Genomic DNA, 14,384 nt, shown 5'->3' with positions numbered 1-14,384 from the left:
TTTTTAACTATATTTTAGTTAATAAATGCCTCAGCTTTCAAAAACACTTTTTAAAGCCGACCCCAAACTTTTGAACGATAGGCAATGCTTTAGACATGAGTAATTGTTTTGGTGATGGGTATGTGACAGGAAGGCCCTCGCTGCTGCTGCTGCTGCCGCATTGCTCAGTTGAGAATGATATTTCATCAGTGATTCTCACAGTTTCACTGAGAGTTTGCTTTTCCTAAAATAGCTTAACACCATATTGCATCACTATCTTCAGGGGAAGACAGAAAGAAATAGATAAAGTCTTGTTCATTCAACACACATAGACGCATGCTCACACCTCATATCTGTCCCATCCTCTGCAACTGGCAAGAATCACCAGATGTTTATCTCAGATGTGCACAATCTCTGTATATTTAAAAATGCTCTGTTTTAAAATATAACATTAATCTTTCCTCTAGGCAAACATCAAGACATCTTGTGTACATCATGTCAATCAATGACAACAGTGTTCGGCCCTGGGGACACGGCCGTATTTCCATTGCCACATCAAACACCGATGAATATAATCCACCGGCGTATGAAGCTTTTGATAGTGCGACACCAAGAGCACCCAGTAAAGTTACATTTGTATTCTTATTCATTCATGTTCAGTTGAAATGTTTGCTATGTGAATCAAGAGTTCGGATGCTACCACATTTAAGGGTCAAGGTGTAATTTCTTTCCTTAAATCACCCTACACCCTTAAAATCCCAGCAAGCAATTTTTGTTAAAGAGACGTCTAATAGCTGACATCTAGGCTAAAACAAGGCCAAATTTGGGCTGTCAGTGAACATGTAATAGATGTGTCTAACCCCAGGCCATTTCTAGCCATTTTGACGCCCTAGGTGAAATCCTTATTGGCACCCCCAGCCAAATCTTAAAAAAGCAACTGGTATTAATTTTAATCCTTATTAACATATATATATATATATATATATATATATATATATATATATATATATATATATATATATATATATATATATATATATATATATATATATATATATAAATACATCTCTATATATATATAAATACATCTCTATATATATATAAATACATCTCTATATATATATAAATACGATTTGGATATGTTTCCAAATTTACTTCAAACTACATATAAAAGCTTGATCAGTCACATGAAAGTAGGAAGAATAAATATTGATTTATTGTTACTCATAAGGCAAAAACTTCCGCTTTAAATAACATGAGGCTAAGCCCAATGTACGACACTGCTTGCATTAAGCATTAGACACCAGCCGTAAAGATGCGTTAAATTTGACAAAGTAGTTTAATAAAGGATGTATTTCATGTTGTGAATTATCAAATTTTAAAGTTAAAGTTTTATATGGGACAATTATAAAACAAAGTGAGCTTTTAACAATTCTTTGTCGCAAAAATGCACACTGGAGGTGCAAGTAAAAGAAGAAAGCTTTAGAATATAATAATATCATGACATGCTACAGTGAGTGTTGTTATATCGCTCCTCTACAATACACAACAAGCAATATTAAATGATATCCCGGTCAAAACATCTTTATTTGTAGGCTTAGCACATGTAACCCCTTCTGTTCGGACCGGGACTCGAACTCAGGTCCCCCAGCATGAGAGTCGGACGCTCTAACAAGGAGGCTAAAGGCTGCAACTTCTAGCGTCGGTCGCTAGACCGTCTCTTGAGGTCAGAGGAGTGAGGTTTACTCGCTCAGCAACTTCTACTAGCTGGCCTCCGTTACACATACAGTGAGCGCATTTAACCCCGGACACAGCCTTGATTTGGATGTTCGGTCAGTTCCATCTCAAAATAGGCAATACGTCATAACAGCCCACCAATCAGATTATGAACGTATCCCTATGCCTTTAGGTTCGATGATAAAATGGAAATTTGAATGACGAGACGATCTAGACTATAGAATATTGTCTACAATATTTACAAGCGTGAACCTTACGTGAACTGAAGTGTGTGCAAGACTTTGCATTTGCTGTTGTGACACTCTGGAAGCATGTCATTTGTCCTTGCTCATGTTTTTACACAAACCGTCAGGGACAGATGTCAAAGTGTGCAAAGCTAAAAAGGAACGTTCCAAGAAACTCTGCTAATGTTTTGACAAGGTTCTCTCAAAGTTATGAACAGACGTTCTTCCATTAGCATTAATAGAGCATCCATTTAAAGTTATGTTGGTAACACTTAACAATAAGGTTTCATTAGCTAACATTAGTTACTAATGTTAATAAATAAGATCTTATTGTAAAGTGTTACCGTAAATTTTAGCATAAAAACATTATTTATAATTTGTTCATAGAATGTTTTTTTAATATCAGTTAGATTTAAATTTTAAACATATGTGAGGGCGCCATTTTAAACATTTGCATAACCAAATAAACTGGACGTTTTGAACATTCAGAGAACACGCACAAATAACTCAATTAATGGGAACGTAGCGGTATCCAAAATCCTTAAATGTTTTTGCTAGCTGGGTAGACGCTCATCTATTAACCAATAATACCACAAAAACACCTAAACATTTTATATAAGTTTGTACATTGTTTGTAAGACAATGTACATGTTTTGTCTTTTTTTTCCAGCAACACGAGGACTCTCGGTTTTGGGTGTTAATATGTACGCAGCAGACAACAACAAAATCCACAACACCAGCAAATACAGGAACTCCAACCTGATTGTGCGCAGGAATAAGGAATTCATATTCACCATCATGTTTGACCAACCCTTCAATCAACAGCAGGACAATGTGCAGATTGAGTTTCTGATTGGTGAGTTGATATTTTAAACCATAATTTCAACTCTTATGTGAAAGCTACTGTGTTGGTGGCAATTTTGTATGAATTTGTACAATGTGCTTCTTACGGAAAAATATTATTTTCTTCACTGTTGTTCAATGGTAGGATAAAAGGATGGCAGAGAGCAGCTGTGCTTCTTAAAGGGATAGTTTACCCAAAAATGACAGATTATTAACCAAACTTGAATGACTTTATTTCTTCAGCGGAGCACAAAAGATTATATTTAAGAATTTTTTTTTTTATAAACGATTGAATTTTGCTGACCTTTGGATTGACTAAAAACAACTTATTTTTTTCCACGGAAACACATAAAGGTTTGGAACACCCACGTAGCTACAGCTTGTCCATCCCATCAGATCCAGGGAATTTTTTTTTTTTAAATAAAACTATTTTCTTACGTTTAACAATTCTTCAATAATTACTTTAACTGTGATTTATTTTATCATGGATTAGAAGTCTATTCTAATAATAATAATAACAATAGGCTAATTCGTCAATTACGTCACGCCAGTAGTAATGTTATGGTTTTCTTTGCGGCAATATCCAGATTCAATTCCAACTAGCAGCGCCTTTTATTGTTATTAAAACATGGCTAAACTGCCATTTATGGCACATTTAAGAAGGAAACATCTTGACAAAGATGACAGGACGCTATAACACTTTTTTCGTTTGAAAGTGAACAACAGAATATTATCAACATCTTCAGCCAACTTGCATGTAATATTTCTGAGCAAGGGGTTTCCTTAAATGTACATAAGCCACCTGTACTGTATTAGCAATGGCAGGTTGTTGATACAGGACTCAGACATTGAAGTAGACTATATTAAAAGTCAATTAGACAATAAAAGATCAAACTTATGACGAATTGCCCCATTTTAGCCGTTTTGCTGTACGTTTCAATGGGATTTTGGGATTGTTTCCCCCCAAATTAAGCGAATTATTCCGGCGGCCAGTGTTGGGTAAGTTACTCTAAAAAGTAATTAATTACTAGTTACTAATTACATCTTCAATAGTGTAATTAGATTACTGTACAAATGACTCTCTCCAAAAAGTATTTAATTACTTATTACTAATTACTTTTAATTACTTTCTAAATCAACCCTCGAGTTAAGCAATTCAAGGTTAGACATAGCCTGACAAGCCAGACCCACATCAAGATGTTTGGTCTGGAAACTCACCATAGGCAGGGCTCAATCTGAGGGGCGGGATAAACGGTTGTCTTTCAAACTCCCTCTGCACGCGATAGGATAGCGGTACACCAACCGGAGCAACGACGGTGAAGGGGAGCTCGCTGACTGATTAAACATTCGCCGTATCCGGTCGGCTAAACTCCGAACACATCTTCCCTTTTTAAGAATGACTTTAGTGCCGCTCTTTGTTCTTTTCTCAGAGGAAAGCTTAACTCCAAGTCTTCCGGAGGCGCGGGCAGAGCTGATTCGAAAGACCGCCGCCGTTCGCCAGTTTCTGTGTTACTAGAAGCACGCAAACGCAACTCGGCCGTCGTCATTATGGCCCCGCACGCCGACTCTATACACGATGTGATTGGGCCGTCCAGATTCTGAGGAATACAGCTCAGATAGGAATTGAGAGTAGCTAGACCACACTTGCGGGCAAATTAAATTTGGCAAATTAAATTTGGGTGCGTCTAGATTTCTAGGCTAGGTTAGACATGAAACGGCTCTTAATTCATTCAAATACATAATATAAAACTACAAAAAATTAGTCTTATTAACTGACCAAAGTATTACAAATGTAAGAAGGATACATAAAAACATGCATTTTAAAGTTAGACTTTAAATGTTGATGTTAAGTCCACTATTGAATTATGTATTATTTAGTATTTAATTCAATTACATCAGAAGTAACTGTAATTAAATTACAGAAAAAATAAGAGTAATCCCTTACTTTACTTTTTCAAGGGAAATGTAATTCAATTACAGTAACTAATTACTTAGTAACTAGTTACACCCAACACTGCTGGCGGCCCACCCAAACTATTAGCGGCCCACCCATCATCCACTTTGTGCCTATGCCACTGGTTTGGAACTATACAAAGGCTGAGTAAATTATGACAATTTTTATTTTGGAGTGGACTATCCCTTTAAGAGAGTGCGGTGACCCATTGTATAGTATTGAACTTGACAAAAGCTGTGGATGTGCCCACACAGCAGAGGAGGAGGAAAATAATGACAACAAGAAATGGATATGTCTGAATGACTTGGCTAGAAATCGTGAATCAGAAATAGACATACTGAGATGGAATTACATCTGTGCTGTTTTTAATGCTTGAGAGGACCGTGAACAAGAACATAGCCATTAATGGACAAAACATAACTCTCAGACAAATAATGAGAACTGAGAAAACATCTGCCTGTCTTCATTAGAGACTTGCACACCGTGTACACGTACATCAACCAGAGCGAGTGCAGTTAGGTCAGCTAAATAATTGAAGTGATGTTCCCTCGGCTGTCGCCGCACCATTTAATTCAGTCTCAGTGTCAGCTTTGAGTTCATTATTGCCGGCTCAGCTGCTGTCCTGTGGGAAGACGCCCTCATGAGATTTGGGTCCTTGATACTGGAGGCGATCCTGAGAGCACCATTGTTTCGTTTTTTTTTTTCATTTTAAAATGGCCCAAGCCAAATTTTAACTGGTATCTGTTTTTGTTCATACAAGCAGTGTTTTAAACCCTGCTGATTTTTTATAGTATGAGCAAAACAGTTCATAAACTGCTTTAAACATCTGTTTGGGGAACTATCTTATAAAGAAGTCATTTTATAAATTAATAGTTTGCTCTTGAATAGGTTTTAATGCTTGAATGTTCAAAATTCTCCATTGCTGCAGCTCCTCTTTTCTCAGTCTTTCAGTAACGCTCAGTTTAGTTCCTGTCTCTATGAAGCCCCTCCTTCGGAAAAGCACAATGTGCTCTGATTGGTTGGCTGGAGCAGTGTGTTGTGATTGGTCAAGTGGTTTGAGTTTAAAAAACGTCTTGCCCCATAATAGTTATTAGGGTCTATTGACAGAAATGCAATTTAATACACATAACTATTTTTAAGTGGTGTATAAAGACCTTAAATAATGAACAAGTATGTTATTATTAACTTAGAATGAGCCATTCCCTTACAGTGAAATCACCATTTTGCGCCATCATGTATCTACAGTAGCCCTAAACGGAAAAACTTCTCTCATCCGAGAGCTTGCTACACTCTGCTCTCTACAACGACAGCATTTTTGTCCTGTGTTGGCCACTGTAGCTTCTGTTTGTGCTTTGAACGGGAGGGGTGAACGCTGGACGGTTGCAGTTTGCAACCTCACCACTAGATACTGCTTAAATGTACAAAGTGCACCTTTAAATGAGGAATATTGTCACGTGTTCGTTTACAAAGGAAAACTCAAAACTACATTCGAGGTGTTTCAGGGAATTCAGAAACTCTGTTTGGAGGAAATTTGCAGACTTCGCTCGAACAGCAACATTACACACTAAAGGTCATCTTTGATTTTAGCATATTTCTGTCCTTACAGGCAGTTCCCCTGATGAAAACAAGGGCACCTACATCATTTTGTCCATCGGAAAAGAGAAACTTAATAGCCTCTGGAGCAGTCGTGTGGTGGAAAAACAAGGAAATTATGTGTCCGTGGGCGTAACGACAGACGCCAGCTGCATCATTGGCCGGTTCCGAACATTTGTTGTAGTTGTGAATGATTTTGGAAAACAGCGTACTCCGAGAAACCCCGATACCGATTTCTATGTGCTCTTCAATCCTTGGGCCCCCGGTGAGTACAACACTTTTATACTGTGCTCTGATGTCAACTTTATAGATGAGAACAAACAGCAATGTTTTTGATGATGACTTGTGTGCGTTGCAACACAGCGGATCAAGTGTACACGCCCAATGAAGCCGACAGACAGGAGTATGTGCTGAATGATGTGGGGATCATCTACAATGGAGAATTCAACAACATAACAACCCGTTCATGGAACTTTGGACAGGTTGCCAATTTTCTTGAGATGTTTGTCTTCCACTTACTGGGGACTGTTAAAAATGACACCTTTATTGAACAGTTTATGTGGTTTCCTGTAGTTTGAAGAGGGGGTTCTGGATGCCTGTCTTTTGGTTATGGATTCTGGAAAAGTACCACTACCGTACCGTGGAAATGCCACTGAAGTTGTTCGGCGAGGATCAGCTCTGGTATGATTCATTCTGATGTAATATGAATGCCCATGGTGTGTATATTAAGGCTTTTTGCTGGTATATTTTCAGATGAATGCCCAGGACGATGATGGTGTCCTGGTCGGCAACTGGAGTGGCGATTACTCCGTTGGCACAGCCCCCACTGCCTGGACAGGAAGTGCTGAAATCCTGCTCAAATATGCCAAAGATGGTGGTGTTCCTGTGTGCTTTGCTCAGTGCTGGGTGTTTGCTGGCGTGCTGAACACTTGTGAGTATTCTTTGTGGGTATTTTGTTGGTTCTGAAATGCCGGTTATTTAGAGCCTTGCAAAAAAGACTGAGGTGTAACCAAGACATTGTGATGGTCCCACCTAGTTATGCGCTGTCTCGGGATTTCTACTCGGATCATCACCAATTACTGCTCTGCTCACGACAACACGGGCAACCTGAAGACAGACATTGTGCTGGATGAAGACGGGAGAGTGGACCGAAGCCGAACCAGAGATTCAGTCTGGTAAGATACATTAAGTAATCCTACTCAACCCGCTCTGAGCGGGATTCAAATCGGAGTCTCCAGGGTGGAAGGCGGGGATGCTAAAAAGGATGCTTAAAGGATTAGTTCACTGTTTTTCACAGGAACTATCACTGCTGGAATGAGGTGTACATGAAAAGGCCTGATCTGCCTGAAAGATTCTCTGGCTGGCAGGTGATTGACTCCACCCCTCAGGAGACCAGCGATGGTATGATCGTCCTCCACACACAGGCTTTCCTCTGAACTAAACCGATAAAGTTAGAAGACACTATCCACAGATAGTTTAGAAAATTGGGTTCCCATTATTTCTTACATTAGGCAATAAAGGCAGAAATGAAGTTATTGCTCACGAGATAACATACAAATAATCAGAGAGAGTAAAGAGTATGCATATTAGGTGTGCTGTCGGAAGGAAGGGCTCAGAAATTAGAATTTGCCTCAAACCTAGAGAACTCCCTCTGTATCCCTGACTAGTATAGTAACCAGGCAAAAGTGAGGAGACGCGGTGGTGAAGAGATCCAACAAACTGTTAAGGAACATATTTGAGTGTCTATTTAAACCAAGTACAAATAGCACGCTTTATTGGCAGGTGCTATTTGCACTAGCTCTGCCTAACAATGCCTGTTGGGGACAAACGAGATAAACATGTGTGTGCAACGCCTTCAGGGGAGAAGTCAGTAAAGCATAAGGATCAAGGTTTTGACGCGATTGAAACAGATTTGAATCCGCTTTTGCAGAGTTCGCTCTTCTCCTTTTCCCTTTTTACTTCTCATATCACATCGGAAAGGCAATTACTTTCAACAAAAATTGAGATAATGTTTAATAATAATAAAGGTATTTATGGGGCTGAGTTAGGGGTAGGTGTAGAGAGGGATTTTATTGTCCCATTAAGGCAGAAGTCTAAAGATCTGGCTATGTGAGACTACCTTTTACTGCTAGAACTATTAATTATATGTCCATCTCTTGCCCAGATAGTCCATGATTTTGCCAATCTCCCCTATTACATGGCTTGGGACACAGACACACACACACACATTCACACCCACGGACCTACCAGTATGGCATGTTTGGAAACCCATACAGACACAGGGAGAACATGCAAACTCCACACAGAAAGGACACAGATGGGACTTGAACTAGCAACAGTGCACTGTCCTTTCACTGATACTTCTTTAAAAAGTGTTTTCAAGCCCTATTTTGTAGTGCTACATTGAAAGTGCCAAGAGCTTGAAAAAGCCCGCTAGTCTTCTAAAGGACTACATATAGACCCCTCCATCTGCTGGGAGATTTAAGGGATTCCTGAGGTTCTCTGTTCTATATGTATCTGCTCTGACCGTATGCTTTTGAAACACAGTTTAACCTATACATGTGTATCTTTTGTAATTTTCTACGTGGAACATTATGGAAGTGTTCTGGTGGTACCATTGCAGTGATGTAATCAGATGGTAATGCCATACCACTAAAAATACCATGGTGGTATGTCATGTGCTGCATCCCAATTAGCCTACTTATACGCAAGGGATAATGTACACCCAGCCGGTTGTTATCGCAGAATAAACCCCGACAGAGTGATCAGGACCCTGACGCAAAGCGGAGGGTCTGGAGGTCCATGCATCACTCTGAAGGGGTTTATTCTGCGATAACAACCGGCTGGGTGTACATTATCCTGCTTATTACATGGCTACTAGTCTCAAATAAATAATTATTAGACTCAAAATATTGTCTTGAGATTAAATATTTTATTAGCTCTTATGCAAAGCTTTCCGCGAAGAAAAACAGTTCCAACCTGCTTTAAGCCTTTATCTATTGCTGAAGATTTGCCACTAAATGCTGAAGATTTAACCACATTTGCTAAATGTTGAAAATGAACGCTGAAAGGGTTAGTTCACCCAAAAATGAAACCAAGCCTATGATTTACTCACCCTCAAGTTATCGTAGGTGTATATGACATTCTTCTTTCAGACAAATGCAATCAGAGTTATATTTAAAAAGTCCAGGCTAACGTTAATCCCAGCAGTAGTTGTAGTTGTGTTTGAAGTCCATAAAAAATGCAGCTGTCTGTCAAATAACGCGCTCCACACGACTCCGATGGGTTAATAGAGCCTTCTGATTCGAATTGATGCGTTTGTGTAAGAAATATATCTATATTAAAAACATTATAAAGGAAAACTCCCTTGAAGTCTTCCATTGTAACCCACGCCTGTTTAAGCCACAAGATGGCGCCAGCGTTAAGCCTAGAAGTAGTGCCGGTCAAAATAACTCGTAGTACCTTATCTGGAAATAACGTACCGCTGGAATGCGCGATTGACCAATCAGAATTAAGTATTTCACAGAGCCGTGTAATAATATGCGCTAAAAGTAAGTTTTTGTGAAGAAAACGCTAGACAGCAATGTTTCTTAGTTACTTGCATCCAGTAGATAATGATTATTAATCACTCAAACCCCTTTATATAAACCTCTCTACGTAACTGTCAGACATGCACATCCACCAGGTTTGTAGTTTTTTTTTTAAACAAATTTCCTTAGTGTTTGTAGTTCTAACTGAATTCTCATGCACAGTGGGTTCTGGGCAATAATTTTAGAGTGTGTACGGATCTGCACTTCGGAAAAGGTAGATCATAGTATGTTTGGAATAATAATTTCAATATGAAACAATTTGCGACACACTAATTCTAATTTCAGAGACTATTTAGCACAGTTAGTATGCAAATTGAGACGCAGCTATGGTAGTGTTGTGGTAATCTTCTTCTTCTTTCGGCTGATCCTTTCAGGGGTCGCCACAGTGAATCATCTGCCTCCATCTATTTCTATTCTCTTCTCTCAGACCGACTACCTTCATGTCCTCCTTCACTACATCCATAAACCTCCTCTTTGGTCTTCCTCTTGACCTCCTGCCTGGCAGCTCTAACCTCAGCATCCTTTTGCTGATATATTCACTCTCCCTCCTCTGAACGTGTCCAAACCATCTCAACCTGGCCTCTCTAACTTTGTCTCCAAAACATCTCACATGTGCGGTCCCTCTGATGTACTCATTCCTGATCCTATCCATCCTCGTCATTCCCAAAGAGAACCTCAACATCTTCAGCTCTGCTCCCTCTAGCTCTTCCTCCTGTCTTTTCCTCAAACCATACAACATCACTGGTCTCACTACAGTCCTGTACACCTTTCCTTTCATTCTTGCTGGTACTCTTTTATCACACAACAGATCTGACACTTTTCTCCACCCATTCCAACCTGCCTGCACACGCTTCTTCACCTCTTTTCCACACTCCCCATTGCTCTGGACTGTTGACCCTGCACCTTCTTTACCTCTTCTCCCAGTAACCTCACTGTTCCACTTGGGTCCCTCTCATTCACACACATTCATTCATAGTGTTGTGGTAATGATATATGTTATTTCCTTCCTGTATCCTGTATGGACCAAATAAAATGTTATTTCCCTTCTCTCATTGAGGTCTTTATCGATGTGGCCCAACGTCTGTCCATGCCGTCAAAGAGGGAGAGCTCAGCTATCCGTTCGATGCAAAGTTCGTCTTTGCAGAGGTGAGAAACATGTCAATTCTCTTAGATGTTTTCCAACCACTTCTTTAGTTTCCAAGGTCTTAAAATCATTGTGCTTACAAAATTCTTTCTTCTGTTTCCAGCTGAACAGTGACGTGATTTACCGTCAATCTGACAGGTATGGAAACATGACTGTCCTCAGCGTGGACACTGCGTATGTGGGAAAGCTCCTTGTGACTAAAAGGGTGAATTCTAACACCTATGAGGATGTCACTTCTAACTATAAATATCCAGAAGGTAAGTTTCATTTGATCCAAAAACACCTTATATGGGTTACACTGGTCACACATTCCCTATGAAATCGTTTAACCTTCTTACTGACTCCAGGCAGTGACAAGGATAAGCAGGCCATGCAGAATGCAGAGAATCGTGGCATTCCTTCCAGGAATTACGTGCCAGTCACTGGAGCAGGTGTGACCATCAGCCTCCAGGCCGACACCGTCAAAATTGGCGACAACTTCAAGTTGACGCTTAACATTAACAACCAGAGCAACCAAACCTGCACCTTCAGTGCCACCATCGCTGGCAGCGTGTCGTATTACACGGGCGTCGTCAGCATGAACTTTATGCTTGTAAACAAATCTGCAACTGTGACTCCTCAGAACAGTGAGTCTGACTTTTCAAGATTTGTGTAGATTTAGGGCACAGAAATTACATTTCTCCGTGTAACATCTGAAAATAATTTCACAGCCACAAAACTGATGATCGATGTTCAATCTGTGGACTACATGCCCTTCCTGGTGGAGCAGGCCAATTTGCTCTTTGTGGTGAACGGGGGCATTGTGGAAACGGGCACGGCTCTTTCGGCAATGAGAGTTATCACTCTCCGTCCTCCTGAACTCACAATAAGGGTATGCATCCTCCATAACCAGTTGAAGAGGAACAAATGTGAAACATTTCATCCTTTATGTTAGTTATAAAGCAAGGCCGTAACCATGTCTTATACATTTGAGGGGGAGTTGAAAAAAATATTTGAGAAAAAAGTAATAATTTTTTTTGCTTTTTACCTCTCTCTTTAAACGTTAAAATAATTAGCACTGGAATTTATATTTCGCTTCAGTGTAACCCCGCCTACATTCATTCATCCTAACAACATACAGAGGGCCACATAATTTCGAATATTTTGTGTTTATTGTATCTGACCATTTCTAATTATTTGAGAGACTCCTCAAATATCGTCTATGGTGGTTACGGTCCTGGTTAACAGTTGTCATTATAATTCATTTACAGGTGAATGGAATTCCTCGGGTTGGCAAGGAACTGATGGTCATCGTGTCCTTCCAGAATCCCTATTATTTCGTCCTGGAAAACGTCCAGCTCCGCCTTGATGCCCTTGGCCTGATCCCGACCAGAATTAAAACATACGAGTAAGATGGAATAACATGGCACATTTATTTTTTCCAGGTGTCTATAGACCTATAGAGAGATGTACAAACAATGAGTGTGTGTATGTGTGTCTGTGTGTCCTTGTAAACCCAACATTTTGGGGACAAAATATCGTCCTTACAAAGATGTCAGTATCCAAAAGGTCCCCGTAAGGTTTTTTTTGGTCCCCATGAGGAAAACAGCTTATACTTCATACCAAGTAATGTTTTTTGAGAAAGTAAAAAGGCAGAAAAATTAGTGTGATGGGTAAGGTTAGTGTAAAGGGGGAAAATATACAGTTTGGACAATATAAAACAATATTATGCCAATGAAAATTCCCTATAAAACATGAAAACCCAATGTGTGTGTGTGTGTGTGTGTGTGTGTGTGTGTGTGTGTGAGTGAGTGAGTGAGTGAGTGAGTGAGTGAGTGAGTGAGTGAGTGAGTGAGTGAGAGAGAGAGAGAGAGAGAGAGAGAGAGAGAGAGAGAGAGAGAGAGAGAGAGAGAGAGAGAGAGAGAGAGAGAGAGAGAGAGAGAGAGGGTGTTTTTTTGCATGCATTAACACCATATCCATTTCCACTTGCAGGCAGATTGTACCTGGTGGCTCAGTGCAAATGACTGAAATAATCACCCCTACGACTCCTGGGAAGAAGGTCCTGGTAGGATGTCTGGACTGCGCCGCACTGAGGCAGGTCACCAATCAGCTGGAAATCAACGTGCTGTAACGGACAACGGATAGCCATGAGGGAACGAAAGAGAAAAGAAAGAGGAGAAAAAGAGAAAGGATGGATTGGAAAGAGTTCCCAGTGCCATTTTTGGTGTGTTGCTCTGCTTTCTTCACTAATATGATCAAAATTCAAACTAATTTTCATTTTTTTTAATTCCTTAAATGTTAAGGAATACAAACATTTTAAGCAAAATCTCAGTCAGAAAAACTGAATAAAATACAGATAATCAAACATCAAGTACAAATGGCTCTGTCCCGAATGTCCACACTTTTGTGACGTAATGCTGCTTTGATATCGGCCGCAAAGGGGGCGCTCGTGAGACCCTTCTAATACATAAAATGATAAATGGGACATCCTAAGATCCTAAGTCCACATGAAGTGGGCCCTTTGGGACAAGGCCTAAGAATATTTCTGTGGGTGTGCGAAACTTTCGCAAGCTCACATAAACAGGAAACATTAAGGTGTGAGATTCTCTTTCACGCTCAGATTTTCAAGTACACAAGTTCCACTGAAATTAGAAATAAAATTCTCTGATACTCTGAAATTACACATGAATCTAAACGACCTATGACTTGTTTTGTTGTGTAACTTAATTAACACTGTATTAATCACAATATATTTCTGATTTAATCTGCAAAAATGCCTACGTTTTACTCATGTGAACTAACAATAAACCTTTAGCATGACAGCTTTGGATTTGTTTGTTATTTATTATGCACATCTTCATTTAGACCCTGATATCAATCATGTTAGGGGTTGAACGACTTCAGGTTTTTTTATGTCAACATTTATGTGATAAAAGTGGAGTGGACTATTAACAAGCCTAAGACGTGAACGCTGGTTTTGTGCTCAGGTCAGATAATACGACATGGCATATGATGCACTGCTGCCCACAAAGTTATAGCTCCTACATAACAGCTTTTTTTTATCAGTTATTTTGTGGTTATTACTTTGGGTGGTTATATTTCTCACAAATTTCTGCTTGTTCTGAATCAGATAGAGATAAAATAGCACAAAACAAATGCATTTTGAGAGAGAGATTGCATGTGAATTAAGGATCTCTGCTATAAGCTGTGAGTTTTAGTTATCAATAAATATATAGCTTTTCAGTTTCTAAGCTATTTTATTGATAAATGAAAGAAACAGCGCTGACAACGTGTTGTGCTACAGAATGATTCTGTGTGCGGTGCGCGAGATCGCCTCGCGA

The 14,384-nt window shown here is 39.6% G+C and overlaps 1 protein-coding gene across 1 annotated transcript; it reads left to right on the top strand.

Moving 5' to 3' along the window:
• Positions 1 to 474: 474 nt before the first annotated feature.
• LOC137063801 (coagulation factor XIII A chain-like) lies at positions 475 to 13,851 on the top strand. Its single transcript, XM_067435069.1, has 14 exons — positions 475 to 601; positions 2,611 to 2,796; positions 6,344 to 6,595; positions 6,694 to 6,812; positions 6,904 to 7,011; positions 7,084 to 7,261; positions 7,367 to 7,505; positions 7,628 to 7,731; positions 10,978 to 11,066; positions 11,168 to 11,321; positions 11,412 to 11,690; positions 11,775 to 11,935; positions 12,315 to 12,451; positions 13,036 to 13,851. The coding sequence occupies exons 1-14, from the start codon at positions 475 to 477 to the stop codon at positions 13,172 to 13,174; spliced, it is 2,172 nt and encodes a 723-aa protein (XP_067291170.1). The 3' UTR covers positions 13,175 to 13,851.
• Positions 13,852 to 14,384: the final 533 nt, after the last annotated feature.

The sequence above is a fragment of the Pseudorasbora parva genome, chromosome 24 (assembly GCF_024679245.1).
Source record: "Pseudorasbora parva isolate DD20220531a chromosome 24, ASM2467924v1, whole genome shotgun sequence".
Lineage (NCBI taxonomy): Eukaryota > Metazoa > Chordata > Actinopteri > Cypriniformes > Gobionidae > Pseudorasbora > Pseudorasbora parva.
Note: the sequence above shows the minus strand (reverse complement) of the source record. Positions and strands in the feature narration are given on the sequence as shown.